The sequence below is a fragment of the Oncorhynchus mykiss genome, chromosome 25 (genome assembly GCF_013265735.2).
Source record: "Oncorhynchus mykiss isolate Arlee chromosome 25, USDA_OmykA_1.1, whole genome shotgun sequence".
Lineage (NCBI taxonomy): Eukaryota > Metazoa > Chordata > Actinopteri > Salmoniformes > Salmonidae > Oncorhynchus > Oncorhynchus mykiss.
Window position 1 is genome coordinate 38,429,483 of NC_048589.1, and position 17,428 is coordinate 38,446,910.

Here is a 17,428-nt window from a genome sequence, read left to right on the forward strand (position 1 = left end):
GATGGTGGTGGTGACGAGGATGGTGGTGGTGGTGATGATGGTGATGTTGGTGGTGGGGGTGGTGATGATGGTGCTGGTGGTGGTTGTGATGGGGATAATGATGTGAGTGGTGATGATGGCGGTGATGGTGGTGACGATGGTGGTGGTTATTGTGGTGGTGTTGGAATTGGTGGTTATGATGGTAGTGGTTGTGATTGGTGTGATGGTGGTGGTGACGAGGATGGTGGTGGTGGTGATGATGGTGGTGCTGGTGGTGATGGTGCTGCTGATGATGGTGGTGGTGGTGGTGGTGATGGTATTGGTGGTAATGATGATGGTGGTGATGATGGTATTGGTGGTGATGATGGTGGTTTTAATGGTGGTGCTGGTGATGGTGGTATTGATGGTGATGGTGGTGGTGATGATGATGGTATTGGTGGTGATGGTGGGGATGATGGTGGTGATGATGGTGGTGAATGTGATGGTATTGGTTGTGATGGTGATGGTGGTGGTGATGATGGTGGTTGTGGTGAGGATGGTGGTGGTGGGGGTGGTGATGATGGTGGTGATGATGGTTGATTTGGTGGTGGGGGTGGTAATGATGGTGCTGGTGGTGGTTGTTATGGGGATAATGATGGGAGTGGTGATGATGGGATGGTGATGATGGTGGGCTGGTGGTGGTTGTGGTGAGGATGGTGGTGGTGGGGGTGGTGATGGTGCTGCTGGTGATGGTGATGATGGTGGTGGTGGTGATGGTGTGGTGATGGTGATGGTGATGATATTGGTGGTGGTGGTGATGATGATGATGATGGTAGTGGTGGTGGTGGAAATTATTGGAGTGGTGATGATGGGGGTTGCGATGATGGTGGTGATGATGGTATTGGTGGTGATGACGGTGGTGGTGATGGTGTTGGTATTGGTGGTGATGACGATGCTGGTGGTTGTGATGATGGTTTTGGTGGTGATGATGGTGGTGGTGATGTTGGTGGTGGTGATGGTATTGGTGGTGATGATGGTGGTGGTGATGGTGGTGATGATGGTGATGGTATTGGTGGTGGTGATGGTATTGGTGGTGATGATGGTGGTGGTGGTGGTGATGGTATTGGTGGTGATAATGGTGACGATGCTGGTGGTTGTGATGATGGTATTGGTGGTGATTATGGTGATGGTGGTGGTTTTGGTGGTGAGGATGATGGTATTGGTGGTGATGGTGGTTGTGATGGTGGAAATGGTGGGAGTTGTGATGATGGGGGTGGAGATGAGGGTGGTGATGATGATATTGGTGGTGAGTGATGATGGTGGTGATGGTGGTGTTGATGGTGATGATGGTGGTGATGGTGGTATTGGTTGTGATGGTGGTGATGGTGGTGATGGTATTGGTGATGGTATTGGTGGTGATGGATTTGGTGGTTGTGATGGTGGTGTGATGGGAGTGGTGATGATGGGGGTGGTGATGATGGTGGTGATGGTGGTGATAATGGTATTGGTGGTGATGATGTTGGTGATGGTGGTTGTGGTGATGATGGTGGTGATGGTGGTGATGATGGTGGTCGGGGTGGTGATGATGGCGTTGGTGGTGGTTGTGATGGGGATAATGATGGGAGTGGTGATGATGGGGTGGTGATGATGGTGGTGCTGGTGGTGATGGTGGTAGTGATGGTGCTGCTGATGATGGTGGTGGTGATGTTGGTGTTGGTGATGGTATTGGTGGTGATGATGGTGGTGGTGATGGTGGTGATGGTATTGGTTGTGATGATAGTGCTGGTGGTGATGATGACTGTGGTGGTGATTATGGTGATGGTGTTGGTTTTGGTGGTGATGGTGGTGATGATGTTGGTATTGGTGGTGATGGTGGTTGTGATGGTGGAAATGGTGGGAGTTGTGATGATGAGGGTGGAGATGAGGGTGGTGATGATGATATTGGTAGTGAGTGATGATGGTGGTGATGGTGGTGTTGATGGTGATGATGGTGGTGATGGTGGTATTGGTTGTGATGGTGGTGATGGATTTGGTGGTGGTGGTGGTGATGGTATTGGTGGTGATAATGGTGACGATGCTGGTGGTTGTGATGATGGTATTGGTGGTGATTATGGTGATGGTGGTGGTTTTGGTGGTGAGGATGATGGTATTGGTGGTGATGGTGGTTGTGATGGTGGAAATGGTGGGAGTTGTGATGATGGGGGTGGAGATGAGGGTGGTGATGATGATATTGGTGGTGAGTGATGATGGTGGTGATGGTGGTGTTGATGGTGATGATGGTGGTGATGGTGGTATTGGTTGTGATGGTGGTGATGGTGGTGATGGTATTGGTGATGGTATTGGTGATGGTATTGGTGGTGATGGATTTGGTGGTTGTGATGGTGGACATGATGGGAGTGGTGATGATGGGGGTGGTGATGATGGTGGTGATGGTGGTGATAATGGTATTGGTGGTGATGATGTTGGTGATGGTGGTTGTGGTGATGATGGTGGTGATGGTGGTGATGTTGGTGGTCGGGGTGGTGATGATGGCGTTGGTGGTGGTTGTGATGGGGATAATGATGGGAGTGGTGATGATGGGGTGGTGATGATGGTGGTGCTGGTGGTGATGGTGGTAGTGATGGTGCTGCTGATGATGGTGGTGGTGATGTTGGTGTTGGTGATGGTATTGGTGGTGATGATGGTGGTGGTGATGGTGGTGATGGTATTGGTTGTGATGATGGTGCTGGTGGTGATGATGACTGTGGTGGTGATTATGGTGATGGTGTTGGTTTTGGTGGTGATGGTGGTGATGATGTTGGTATTGGTGGTGATGGTGGTTGTGATGGTGGAAATGGTGGGAGTTGTGATGATGAGGGTGGAGATGAGGGTGGTGATGATGATATTGGTAGTGAGTGATGATGGTGGTGATGGTGGTGTTGATGGTGATGATGGTGGTGATGGTGGTATTGGTTGTGATGGTGGTGATGGATTTGGTGGTGATGGCTATTGGTGGTGTTGGTGGTATTTGTGGTGATGGTGTTCGTGGTGGTATTGGTGGTGGTGGTTGTGACGGTGGACATGATGGGAGTGGTGATGATGGGGGTGGTGATGATGGTGGTGATGATTGTATTAGTGATGATGATGGTGGTGATGATATTGGTGGTGATGGTGGTGGTGATGGGGGTGATGTTGATGGTGGTGGTGATGATGATGGTATTGGTGGTGATGGTGGTAATGATGGTGGTGGTTGTGATGGGGATAATGATGGGAGTGGTGATGATGGGGTGGTGATGATGGTGGTGCTGGTGGTGATGGTGGTAGTGATGGTGCTGCTGATGATGGTGGTGGTGATGATATTGGTGGTGATGGTGGTGGTTTTGGTGGTGATGATGATGGTATTGGTGGTGATGATGGTGGTGATGGCAATGGTATTTGTATAATGGTGCTGGTGGTTGTGATGGTGGAAATGATGGGGGTGGTGATGATGGTGGTGATGGTATTGATGGTGGGTGGTGATGGTGGTGGAGATGATGGTTTTGGTGGTGGTTGTGATGGTGGAAATAATGGGAGTGGGGATGATGTTGGTGGGGGTGATGGTGGTGGTGATGGTGGTGTTGATGGTATTGGTGGTGGTGATGGTGGTGATGGTATTGGTGGTGATGATGGTGGTGATGGTTGTTGTGATGGTGGTGATGGTGGAGATGATGGTGGTGGTTGTGATGGTGGAAATTATGGGAGTGGTGATGATGGGGATGGTGATGATGGTGGTGGTTGTGATGTTGGAAATGGTAGGAGTGGTGATGATGGGGTGGTGATGATGGTGGTGATGGTATTGGTGATGATGATGGTGGTTATGGTTGTTGTGATGGTGGTGGTGATGGTATTGGTTGTGATGGTAGTGGTGATGATGTTGGAAATGGTGGTAGTGGTGATGATGGGGGTGGTGATGGTGGTGATGGTGGTATTGGTGATGATGATGGTGGTTATAGTTGTTGTGATGGTGGTGATGGTGGTATTGGTGGTGGTGGTGATGGTATTGGTGGTGGTAATGGTATTTGTGGTGATGGTATGGTGGTGATGGTGGTGGTTGTGATGGTATTGGTGGTGGTATTGGTGGTGGTGCTGGTATTTGTGGTGATGGTGGTGGTGCTGGTAGTGGTCGTGGTGGTGATGATAGTTGGGGTTGTGGTGTGGGGGCGATATAATAGAAAAGCCCAGCCAGAAGGACCAACAAGCGGACACACTTACAAGATGAAGTCGTCCTGGCTGGAACGGATCTGGCCCAGAGCAGGGAAGGAGGGCAGGCCGGTGTTGAAGATACCCCTGCAGTGGAACAAATACTGTATCAGTCTCCATCAGGGCTAGGCTACCCATAGAGATACAATATTAACCAAGATGGCCGTGGTGTAGTCGCCTGTATGACAATTTCCATTCTAGGGTTTTATCTAGTGTTCTGTGAGTCAACCCTGCAGGTATGACCAACGTCTTGGAGTGACACGGCAGGGTTTATTTACAAACGAGCACCATGCACACTTAACTCTGCTAATGACTTACCAACTGAGCTAATTGATCAACATCTGTGATTGGCTAAATTCCACCTAAGTCGGCATGCAAGCTCAAGCTAATAACTTCACGTGCATTATATTCAGTACCATATACCCAGTTTCTCATTGATCAAAAAGTGTTTTTCTACATTATGTACTAAAATTAAATTCAAATTCAAAAAGAAGCGGTAAGACTGCGAAACAACTTTTTTTTTTTAAACAAACTCTCTTGCACTTTCACACATGCTTACACTGACACCCCAATACACACACACACACACACATAACATAACATACAGTGCCTTGCGAAAGTAGTGATCGACCTTGGCATTTTGCCTGCTTTGTTGCCTTGCAACCTGGAATTAAATTGGATTTTTGGGGAGTTTGTATCATTTGATTTACACAACATGCAAACCACTTTGAAGATGCAAAATATGTTTTATTGTGAAGCAAACAAGAAATATGACAAAAAAAACAGAAAACTTGAGCGTTCATAACTATTCACCCCCCTAAAGTCAATACTTTGTAGAGACACCCTTTGCAGCAATTACAGCTGCAAAGCCAGGGACCCACTTCAACAGTCAGACATCATTTACAAACTAAGCAATTGTGTTTAGTGAGTCTTCCTGATCAGAGGCAGTAGGGACGACCAGGGATGTGCTCTTGATAAGTGTGTGAATTAGACCATTTTCCTGTCCTGCTAAGCATTCAAAATGTAACAAGTACTTTTGGGTGTCAGTAAAAAGTACATTATTTTCTTTTGGAATGTAGTGGAGTAAAAGTAAAAGTTGTCAAAAATATAAATAGAAAAGTACAGATACCCCAAAAAACACTTAAGTAGTACTTTAAAGTATTTTTACTTAAGTACTTTACACCACTGTTGACTTGATACTGGTACCCCCTGTATATAGTCATGTTATTACCTCGTATCCCTGCACATCGACTCAGTACCGGTACTCCCTGTATATAGCCATGTTATTACCTGGTACACCCTGTATATAGCCATGTTATTACCTGGTACACCCTGTATATAGCCATGTTATTACCTGGTACACCCTGTATATAGCCATGTTATTACCTGGTACTCCCTGTATATAGCCATGTTATTACCTGGTACACCTTGTATATAGCCATGTTATTACCTGGTACACCCTGTATATAGCCATGTTATTACCTGGTACTCCCTGTATATAGCCATGTTATTACCTGGTACTTCCTGTATATAGCCATGTTATTACCTGGTACTCCTTGTATATAGCCATGTTATTACCTGGTACTTCCTGTATATAGCCATGTTATTACCTGGTACTCCCTGTATATAGCCATGTTATTACCTGGTACACCCTGTATATAGCCATGTTATTACCTGGTACACACTGTATATAGCCATGTTATTACCTGGTACTCCCTGTATATAGCCATGTTATTACCTGGTAATCCCTGTATATAGCCATGTTATTACCTGGTACACCCTGTATATAGCCATGTTATTACCTGGTACTCCCTGTATATAGCCATGTTATTACCTGGTACTTCCTGTATATAGCCATGTTATTACCTGGTACACCCTGTATATAGCCATGTTATTACCTGGTACACCCTGTATATAGCCATGTTATTACCTGGTACGCCCTGTATATAGCCATGTTATTACCTGGTACTTCCTGTATATAGCCATGTTATTACCTGGTACTCCCAGTATATAGCCATGTTATTACCTGGTACTTCCTGTATATAGCCATGTTATTACCTGGTACTCCCTGTATATAGCCATGTTATTACCTGGTACTCCCTGTATATAGCCATGTTATTACCTGGTACACCCTGTATATAGCCATGTTATTACCTGGTACACCCTGTATATAGCCATGTTATTACCTGGTACTCCCTGTACATAGCCATGTTACTACCTGGTACTCCCCTGTATGTAGTCATGTTATTACCTGGTACTCCCTGTATATAGCCATGTTATTACCTGGTACTCCCTGTATATAGCCATGTTATTACCTGGTACTCCCTGTATATAGCCATGTTATTACCTGGTACTCCCTGTATATAGCCATGTTATTACCTGGTACTCCCTGTATATAGCCATGTTATTACCTGGTACTCCCTGTATATAGCCATGTTATTACCTGGTACTCCCTGTATATAGCCATGTTATTACCTGGTACTCCCTGTATATAGCCATGTTATTACCTGGTACATCCTGCATATAGCCATGTTATTACCTGGTACACCCTGTATATAGCCATGTTATTACCTGGTACTCCCTGTATATAGCCATGTTATTACCTGGTACACCCTGTATATAGCCATGTTATTACCTGGTACTCCCTGTATATAGCCATGTTATTACCTGGTACACCCTGTATATAACCATGTTATTACCTGGTACTCCCTGTATATAGCCATGTTATTACCTGGTACACCCTGTATATAACCATGTTTAACTCTGCGTTGCTGGAAGGAGACCAGTATTGCCTGAAGACTCAAACTGGATTAATCTGCTTCTCTATCATCCGCTACATACTTTAGTCTGAGGCTGACGTCATTGAAGTTGTTTGTGGAGACGTCAGAATAAGGGGCGTTGTACACATAGAATTAGGAATTTGAATACTAATAATGAGTAATTGAATAGTATCTCTATGGTTGTACAAAACAATGTCATCAGCGATTGGATCCTCTCTAACCAATTAAGAGTATCAAAGCCAATGACACATTTTTAAAAACAGCGTTTTACCCACGTACGTTTTGGCTCTGGCCCAACCCATTGGTTTCTGGGACCAATCAGAATGGATTTCCATTCTAGGTATCGTCGGGGTGGTACTCAGATCCAGACTCATTGCGGATAAGAAACTAACGTCTGTGGGCGTGGCGTAGCGTTTGGCAAGGAGTTTGGTTAGCCAGGCAACCATAAGTAAGCATTTCATTGTGAGTCTACACCTTTTGCTTACAAAGCATGTGACAAATACAATTTGATTTGAATTGAAGAAAAGATCCTAAGAAAAGTTATATCTATGATGTCATCAGGATGTACCCCTTCAACTAAAAAACCTGAAGTAACTGCAGCATTCCAGGAATTACTGCACACCATTATAATCAACAATTTGTCATTCAGCCACTTATACTAACCGGTAAATTATATATGATAAAGTATAATTTACTTTATGTATAGAGGTATGGGACCAGGTAGCTCATTTGGTAGAGCACGGAGCATGGTGCACACATCACTGTAAGTTGCTCTGGATAAAAGGGTTCTGATAAATGATTCAATTAAATTATTATAAATTAGGTAGACAAAGTGAAGCCCTAATCTAATGCATCTTGCTCTAAAAGGACAGGAGAATACCAACATGAACAAGACCACACTTCATCGATGAAAGGGCTACGGGGAGACATACTCATTAAGTGACTGAACCACTGTTTCTTGTAGCCATTTCACAGTTCTCTGCTTCTTCCTTTTCTTGAACACGTGTGGAAGGTTTTACTTGACTAATATGGTAGCACCTGAGGTTTTACTTGACTAATATGGTAGCACCTGATGTGTTACTTGACTAATATGGTAGCACCTGATGTGTTACTTGACTAATATGGTAGCACCTGATGTGTTACTTGACTAATATGGTAGCACCTGATGTGTTACTTGACTAATATGGTAGCACCCGAAGTTTTACTTGACTAATATGGTAGCACCTGAGGTTTTACTTGACTAATATGGTAGCACCTGAGGTTTTACTTGACTAATATGGTAGCACCTGAGGTTTTACTTGACTAATATGGTAGCACCTGATGTTTTACTTGACTAATATGGTAGCACCTGATGTGTTACTTGACTAATATGGTAGCACCTGATGTGTTACTTGACTAATATGGTAGCACCTGAGGTTTTACTTGACTAATATGGTAGCACCCAAAGTTTTACTTGACTAATATGGTAGCACCTGAGGTTTTACTTGACTAATATGGTAGCACCCGAGGTTTTACTTGACTAATATGGTAGCACCTGAGGTTTTACTTGACTAATATGGTAGCACCTGAGGTTTTACTTGACTAATATGGTAGCACCTGAGGTTTTACTTGACTAATATGGTAGCACCTGAGGTTTTACTTGACTAATATGGTAGCACCTGAGGTTTTACTTGACTAATATGGTAGCACCCGAAGTTTTACTTGACTAATATGGTAGCACCTGAGGTTTAACTTGACTAATATGGTAGCACCTGAGGTTTTACTTGACTAATATGGTAGCACCTGAGGTTTTACTTGACTAATATGGTAGCACCTGAGGTTTTACTTGACTAATATGGTAGCACCTGAGGTTTTACTTGACTAATATGGTAGCACCTGAGGTTTTACTTGACTAATATGGTAGCACCCGAGGTTTTACTTGACTAATATGGTAGCACCTGAGGTTTTACTTGACTAATATGGTAGCACCCGAGGTTTTACTTGACTAATATGGTAGCACCTGAGGTTTTTTTTTTTCTGAGTATCCAAATCCAAATAATAATTGTTGCGGTGTGAAGCGGTTTTTGATCTGCAGGGTTAATGCATGGGAGCATTCTTACCCCATTAAAAATGATGAACATAAAAATATTTAAAAAATGTGTGAATAAGGTCTGAAGCTGTCATGACAGTTAATTGTTGCATCAAAATAGGTTTTTAGTCAACTTACCTGGTAAAATAGGGGTAAATAAATTAAATGAAATAATTTCCCCCACTTACAGGTACTTCAAGTTTGTTAGGTCCTTGAATGCCTCTGGGTCAATGTAAGACAGGCTCCTGATACCCCTTATCTCTCTGTGACACACATAAACACAAACACACACACACACACACACACACACACACACACACACACACACACACACAGTAAATTAATGTGATGCGCACACACTTGAATAACAACCAACACCACAGCACACAGTCCAAGTTGTCCATAATGTTACCATGTTACCATGTTCTATGTTACCATGTTACCATGTTCTATGTTACCATTATACCATGTTCTATGTTACCATGTCACCATGTTGCCATGTTCTATGTTACCATGTTACCATGTTCTATGTTGCCATGTTACCATGTTCCATGTTCCCATGTTGCCAGTGCCAAACACATTTCTACCATACTGGAATGCAATCATAATCACCCAGGAAGAGAAAAGATAGGGTTGGATCAGTAATCCTCGCCCCTGTTTTGGTAAAAAGCTGAGGGATGGGGCTGGAGACATGCAAACACTCTCAAATTCATAGACAGAGCTACGGATACAGGGATCCATGATATCCAAAGTATAGTTTTAACTATGTTTTGAGGCTATGTAGTGTTTGTTTACATTTACTATGTTTACAAAAATTGCAGTAAAACAAGCTTATATTTTGGGATCTAATGGGGTACAACAGCTGAACTATGCTCATGAGACTTTTATAAGTTATATTCATTAAGAATCAATGGGTACATTTCATTCATTATCTTATAAGTCAAAAAGGATATAGCAGCTGAATATTGCCTCTTGAGAAGACACATTTCAGCCGAATGTAGTCAGTTGTGCAACTGAGTAGGTATCCCCTTTCCCTTTCCTTAAGCCACAACCCAGAGTCTGTGCATGTCTACCGTGGCTGTTTGGGAGACTGCAACCACAACAAAAACAGCATCTGTGCAGGGCCGGACTAACCACATCTGGGGCCCCGTACTCTTTGTGGTAGAAATACATTTTTGCTGTTTTAAAACCAAATTCCAGCAATTCTACACATTTTGCCTTTGAGAGAAAAATGTGCTTATATTTCCTGTAGATTTACACATTTCGACATGGCTTATGCCTTTTTCTTGTGTTGTCTGAGTGACTCAAACAGTATAACAAAACCAGTGGATGTCACCTGGGGCCCCGGGGCATGTGCTCCGGTCGGTAATCCGGGCCCTGCCTCTGTGCCAGCCGTTGAGAATTCATGTAAATGCATGTTATTTTCCAATATTTTTATTCAGTCTCTCGTTTGGTCATGTAATTGATATTTCTCTGTCTAAACCTTTTAGGCTAAACGAAGATTCAGGCACCTCCTATTCCAATTCCAAACCACATGGTTGGTCTAACAGAGCCTCCAATTCCAAACCACATGGTTGGTCTAACAGAGCCTCCAATTCCAAACCACATACCGTTGGGCTAAAACGCAAACACTTAATGGTAGATTGGAGGGCTCTATATGCGCTGCAACCCTGAGCTGAGGTAGATAGATATATGAGATAAGAGAGAAAAGGGTTTCCGAAGGACAAAAGAGGGACTGTGGCAGGGCCGCCCACCCTACTGTACTTACATGTGGATAGCCTTGGGCAGCTTGTGAAAAGAATGTCTCTCCAGACTCCTCAGACTTTCATCATCTGATATGTAACTGATTGGGAAAATATAGAATGTACATGTATAACTTTTTCACTGCAAGAACAGATTGGACAGAAAGACATTGTGTACAATCCTGAGCTACATCTACATCCCAGGCTGTTCCCCTGTAGGCCCCATGGAAGTGTATGGAAGTGAGATTATCAATGACGGGCTGTTCAGTTCTAGGATATTATACTTTTACCACTACAGATATGACATAGTAGCATGTGTTACGAACAATAACCTACATGTGAGAGATGTTGATCAAGTTGGCGAAGGCATCCTGAGATATGGAGGTCAGTCTTGTCTCCACAAGCCACCTGTTGTGATAATACATCGATAATCCGTTGCATTTTTTTTTATAGTGCTTTTCATTTCATTTGTGTTGTTCGTGTAATGGTATCCATTCTAGTTTTCACATCTCTATAATATCCATGCAACACATTATTATACCGCATTAGCTTTTTGTTGTTGTAATTTAGTTACCTGCAAATACAAAGTAACTATTGCCTGACCTGTTACATCCATAGACATTATATAGTTAATAGAAACATATTTGGGGGCTATGGGGTGATGGTTACTGGTCAGTGTAGATCTGCAGAAAGAGAGAGGGATTGTTCTGTCGACATAGTATCCATACATACACATTTACAAGATGAGAATACCTTCTTTGTATGTTGGGTAATGATAAAAACAGACAGCTGTGTTAAATCTATGAGGTAAGAATCAATAGGTAAATATAAAGAATTCAAATCACCAGTTGAACAGATTTCTTGAATCCCAGACTGTAGCTTAAATCTGAACCCCACTACTAGGTATTATTCGTCGTGTGTCAATTAAGTGAACTTCTCTTTTGCTGAGTTATTCCTTTAAATCAGCATCACTTCGACTGACTGACAGGGCCGGTAAAAATAAACAGTAGAAAGATACGGAAACGAGAGTACTTACAGCTCTTTAGTGCTGGGATGGAATGCAGGTAGGACGTCAATTTCGAAGCATGACACTGTTTTCGTACTGTCCCATTTGGTGCAGTCGCAAAAAGTTGGGCAAACGTCGATGTTATCAGTTGAATCGATCGGTGAAGCGATGAAAAGTATAAACATACGAATAATTAGATTCATTTTCAGATAGATTACTGAATCGATATCCTCGCTCATTATGTGGTATTGCGTGAAGCCTATGAACGCATATTCGGCACATTAAAGTTTAATTTCCAATGTCAAGGTATATTACAGTTGTATTCGCCCGTATAGCATCTCATGTAGACATGTACCCCCAAGTTAAGTCGATGTCAAAATTGATAGAGATGCGGTACGGGGGCGTTCCGTTCATCTGAAACTTGCGTGCGTTGAACGTAGCTGAATCACACGGCATGGGGTGGGGAGTTACTTTTACAGGCTATATAGCCTGTTACGTTGCATTCTGACTGATGCGTTGTACTGTAGATTATTTATTGGGAATATACAGTTCCAATAATATTTTCATATTGAACAGATTGTAGGATCTGGGGCCAGGATATTTGTAGATTCATAAGAACCATCCAGGGCCCGTTTCCCGATGGCGATGCATTGTACAAAATAACGGTCGTAGACGTCACACACGTTTCACAAAACACCACGTAGTGCACTCGATACAAACGGAAATGTACCTGTGTCGTTACAAGAGCTGTCCAATGCTGACAATTATTCCAGAATAAAGGCTAAAGAGTTAGCTGTAGCTCTTTAGAGGATAGCTATTCAAATGTAACTTTTTTATATATATATATTTGTTTGTTTTTTTACAGAGAATAAAAGTTCTGCAGCCTGTTATGTATTTGTCTGTACTATATGTTTGCCATGTGTTATGTAATCTAAGTATTTTCTCCTGCTATTTTCTACGCAATGTTTGATTGACGTAAACTCTGAATTTCTTCAGTTTATGTAAACTGTGTGCAAGAATGAATAAAAATCTAAATCGAAAATATCAACTATCAGCTATAACTAGAATATGATGACAACGGTTTTCGTAATTGCGCAACAAATCATTGTGGCCTAATGGCAGGCAGGAATTGAGCCCTATGTAGGCCTACAGATATTATACAATTGAGTCATACTAAATGATTAAACATGAAGTAGCAAGTTGCTGTGTTGCCATGAAACCTAATATGTTGACCTTCAATCTATTGGTTAGGCTACAGTGAAATGGGGGAGCTTTTAGATGATAGTAGATGATAAGTCTAATAGATACAAATATTGAAGCAGCTCAGATGTAGCCTTATGACTCAGTAGCCTTATGACTTAATACTAGGTTGGTCTATCGATTGCACATACAATATATAGACAAACGTATGTGGACGTCCCATCAAATTAGTGGATTTGGCTATTTCAGCCACACCCGTTGCTGTCAGATGTATAAAATCGAGGACACAGCCATGCAATCTCCATAGACAAACATTGCCAGTAGAATGGCCTTACTGAAGAGCTCAGTGAAAGGATGCCACCTTTCCAACAAGTCAGTTGGTCAAATTTCTGCCCTGCTAGAGCTGCTCGGGTGAACTGTAAGTGCTGTTATTGTGAAGTGGAAACGTCTAGGAACAACAACGCCTCAGCCACGAAGTGGTAGGTCACACAAGCTAACGGAACGGGACCGCCGACTGCTCAAGAGCATAGGATGTGAAACTCGTCTGTCCTTGGTTGTAATACTAATTTCCGTGTTCCAAACTGTCTCTGAAAGCAATGTCAGAGCAAGAACTGTCCGTCGGGAGCTTCATGAAATGGGTTCCCGCACACAAGCCTAAAATCACCATGTGCAATGCCAAGCATCGACTGGAATGGTGTAAAGCTAGCCACCATTGGACTCTGGAGCAGTGGAAACGCGTTTTCTGGAGTGAAGAATCCCGCTTCACCATCTGGCAGTCCAACTTACGAATCTGGGTTTGGCGGATGCCAGGAGAATGCCACCTGCCAGAATGTATAGTGCCAACTGTAAAGTTTGGTGGAGGAGGAATAATGGTCTGGGGCTGTTTTTCATGGTTTGGACTAGGCCCCTTAGTTCCAGTGAAGGGGAATCTTAACGCTACAGCATACAATGACATTCTAGATGATTCTGTGCTTCTAACTTCGTGGCAACAGTTTGGAAAAGGCCCTTTCCTATTTCAGCATGACAATTCCCGTGTGCAGAACGCAAGGTCCATACGTTTGGGATGAATTGGACCGCCGCCTGCGAGCCAGGCCTAATTGCCCAACATCAGTGCCCGACCTCACTAATGCTCTCGTGGCTGAATGGAAGAAAGCCCCCGCAGCAATGTTCCAACATCTAGTGGAAAGCCTTTCCAGAAGAGTGGAGGCTGTTCTAGCAGCAAAGAGGGGACCAACTCCATGTTAATACCCATGATTTTGAAATGAGATGTTCGACGAGCAGGTCTCCACATATGTAGTGTATTTGAAAGTGATGTCAATATTTAGCCTAATAATCTAGCTATTATAATTTGGTTAATTTGGATTTCTTTTTTTTTTTTAAAGCTTCCTAGCTTTAACTGTTTATAACATTGCAAAACGTTTAGGCTATTTATATGAAGTCTTCTAGGTTCACTGGTCACAGAGAGATACACATCTTCATTCTGTCTTTAGTGTATAAATTGACTTGGGAGGTTTAACGATGATCTAAGGACGCACTTAGCTGTTCTATTAGTGGTCTGAGCATTAGATACGGAGAGATTTCAAGTGCAATGAAAGATGGAAGATGAAAAATGGAAAGTTAAAGATGCTCTTATGAAGGTTCTAATGCTAAACTTAGAAAGATGCTTTTGGGAAACTGGGCCCAGATATCACAAGGTGGCATTCTGTTTTGCCAGAGGTTTGTCCCATAGAGGTAGAAAGAGGGCTCCAGATGCATATAACCCATTTTAGAATTGACCTTGCCATTGAGGGCTTCCACCATTTCAAAGTTGTCAACCCAGTGGGCATTTTTTGGGGGGTTTGTAGAGATCAGCCAATAATAAGAATACTGTCTCCTGCTTAAAATGGGTTGTCTATTGCCCCTTTAAAGACATTTACATGCCATCTGCAGTAACCACATCAATGTTTGGATTCATTATTAATTATATGCACCCATTGATTCTTGATGAATTAAAAAAATACATTTTAACTTTATTTAATGAGGCAAGTCAGTTAAGAACAAATTCTTATTTTCAATGATGGTCTAGGAACATTGGGTTAACTGCCTTGTTCATGGGCAGAATGACAGATTTTTACCATGTCAGCTCAGGGATTTGATCTTACAACCTTTTGGTACGAGTCCAACGCTCTAACCACTAGGCATCCTGCCACAACAAGAATATAGCTAAGCCCGTGACTGTGAATACTAAGTTTGGCGTCCGCTCCCGCCCCTCCGGAAACCCCTCTCTCAAAGCTACAGATCACATTATGTTGTCTCTGCCTGGCCAGTTCCCCTCTGTCAAAGCTACAGATCACATTCTGTTGTCTCTGCCTGGCCAGTTCCCCTCTCTCAAAGCTACAGATCACATTCGGTTGTCTCTGCCTGGCCAGTTCCCCTCTCTCAAAGCTACAGATCACATTATGTTGTCTCTGCCTGGCCAGTTCCTCTCTCTCAAAGCTACAGATAACATTCTGTTGTCTCTGCCTGGCCAGTTCCCCTCTCTCAAAGCTACAGATCACATTCTGTTGTCTCTGCCTGGCCGGTTCCCCTATCTCCACTGGGATGCTCTGCCTCAAATCTTATTACAGGGTTTGGCTTACTGGTGCTCTTCCATGCCGTCTCTAGGAGGGGTGCGTCACTTGAGTGGGTTGAGTCACTGACGTGATCTTCCTGTCCGGGTTGGCTCCCCCCCTTGGGTTGTGCTGTGGGGGAGATCTTTGTGGCCAATACTTGGCCTTGTCTCAGGGTAGTAGGTTGGGGGTTGAAGATATCCGTCTAGTGGTGTGGGGGCTGTGCTTTGGCAAAGTGGGTGGGGTTATATCCTGCCTGTTTGGCCCTGTCCAGGTGTATCGCCGGACCGTGCCACAGTGTCTCCCGACTCTTCCTGTCTCAGCCTCCAGTGTTTATGCTGCAATAGTTCATGTGTCGGGGGGCTAAGGTCAGTCTGTTATATCTGGAGTATTTCTCCCATCTTATCCCTTGTCCTGTTTGAATTTAAGTATGCTCTCTCTAACTCTTTCTTTCTCGGGGGACCTGAGCACTAGGACAATGCCTCAGGACGAACTGGCTTGAGGACTCCTTGCTGTCCCCATTCCACCTGGTCGTGCTGCTGCTCCAGATTCAACTGTGCTGCCTGCGGCTATGGAACCCTGACCTGTTCACTGGACCTGCTGTTTTCAACTCTCTAGAGTCAGCAGGAGCGGTAGAGATACTCTGAATGATCGGCTATGAAAAGCCAACTGACATTTACTCCTGAGGTGCTGACCTGTTGCACCCTCTACAACCACTGTGATTATTATTATTTGACCCTGCTGGTCATCTATGAAAATTTGAACATCTTGGCCATGTTCTGTTATAATCTCCACCCAGCACAGCGAGAAGAGGACTGGCCACCCCTCATAGCCTGGTTCCTCTCTAGGTTTCTTCCTAGGTTCTGGCCTTTCTAGGGAGTTTTTCCTAGCCACCGTGCGTCTACCCCTGCATTGCTTTCGGTTTGGGGTTTTAGGCTGGGTTTCTGTACAGCAATTTTTTGGGCGGCAGGGTAGCCTAGTGGTTAGAGCATTGGACTAGTAACCAAAGGTTCCCTGCACTGTCGTTCTGCCCCTGAACAGGCAGTTAACCCACTGGGTTGTCATTGAAAATAAGAGTTTGTTCTTAACTGACTTGCCTAGTTAAATAAAGGTAAAATAAACATCAGCTGATGTAAGAAGGGCTTTACAAATACATTTGATGTTATTTTACACAGACATTTTCACACTACACCTCCAATCACTTTTTCCTCTTTTTCCTCTTCTGAGGTGGTGGAAAAAGTACCCAACTGTTATACTTGAGTAAAAGTAAAGATACCTTAATAGAATATGACTCAAGTAAATGTGAAAATCACCCAGTAAAATACTATTTGAGTAAAAGTCCAAAATTATTTGGTTCAAAAAATAAATCAAAAACCATCAAGCGCTATGATGAAACTGGCTCTCATGAGGACCGCCACAGAAAATGAAGACCCAGAGTTACTTCTGCTGCAGAGGATAAGTTCATTAGAGTTAACTGCACCTCAGATTGCAGCCCAAATAAATGCTTCACAGAGTTCAAGTAACAGACACATCTCAACATTTACTGTTCAGAGGAGACTGAGTGGATCAGGACCCACCATGGTTAAATTGCTGCAAGGAAACCACTACTAATGGACACCAATAAGAAGAAGATACTTGCTTTGGCCAAGAAATAGACATTCAACTGGTGGAAATCTGTCCTTTGGTCTGATGAGTCCAAATTTTTGATTTTTGGTTCCAACCGCTGTGTCTTTGTGAGATGCAGAGTAGGTGAACGGATTATCTCTGCATTTGTGGTTCCCATGTGAAGCATGGAGGAGGAGGTGTGATGGTGTGGTGGTGCTTTGCTGGTGACACTGTTAGTGATTTATTTAGAATTCAAGGTTTAC

At 43.3% G+C, this 17,428-nt stretch overlaps 1 protein-coding gene across 1 annotated transcript in view; it reads right to left on the reverse strand.

The window, feature by feature from the left end:
* LOC110504248 (thyrotropin receptor-like) overlaps window positions 1–10,992 on the reverse strand; it is a 51,649-nt gene extending 40,657 nt beyond the window's left edge. The window contains exons 1-4 of the mRNA XM_036962736.1: window positions 10,964–10,992; window positions 10,793–10,867; window positions 9,213–9,287; window positions 4,189–4,263 (exon numbers count right to left, since the gene is read on the reverse strand). Of these exons, the coding sequence (XP_036818631.1) occupies window positions 4,189–4,263; window positions 9,213–9,287; window positions 10,793–10,867; window positions 10,964–10,992 (254 nt within the window). The remainder of the gene's footprint in view (window positions 1–4,188; window positions 4,264–9,212; window positions 9,288–10,792; window positions 10,868–10,963) is intronic.
* Between the last annotated feature and the right edge of the window lie 6,436 nt (window positions 10,993–17,428).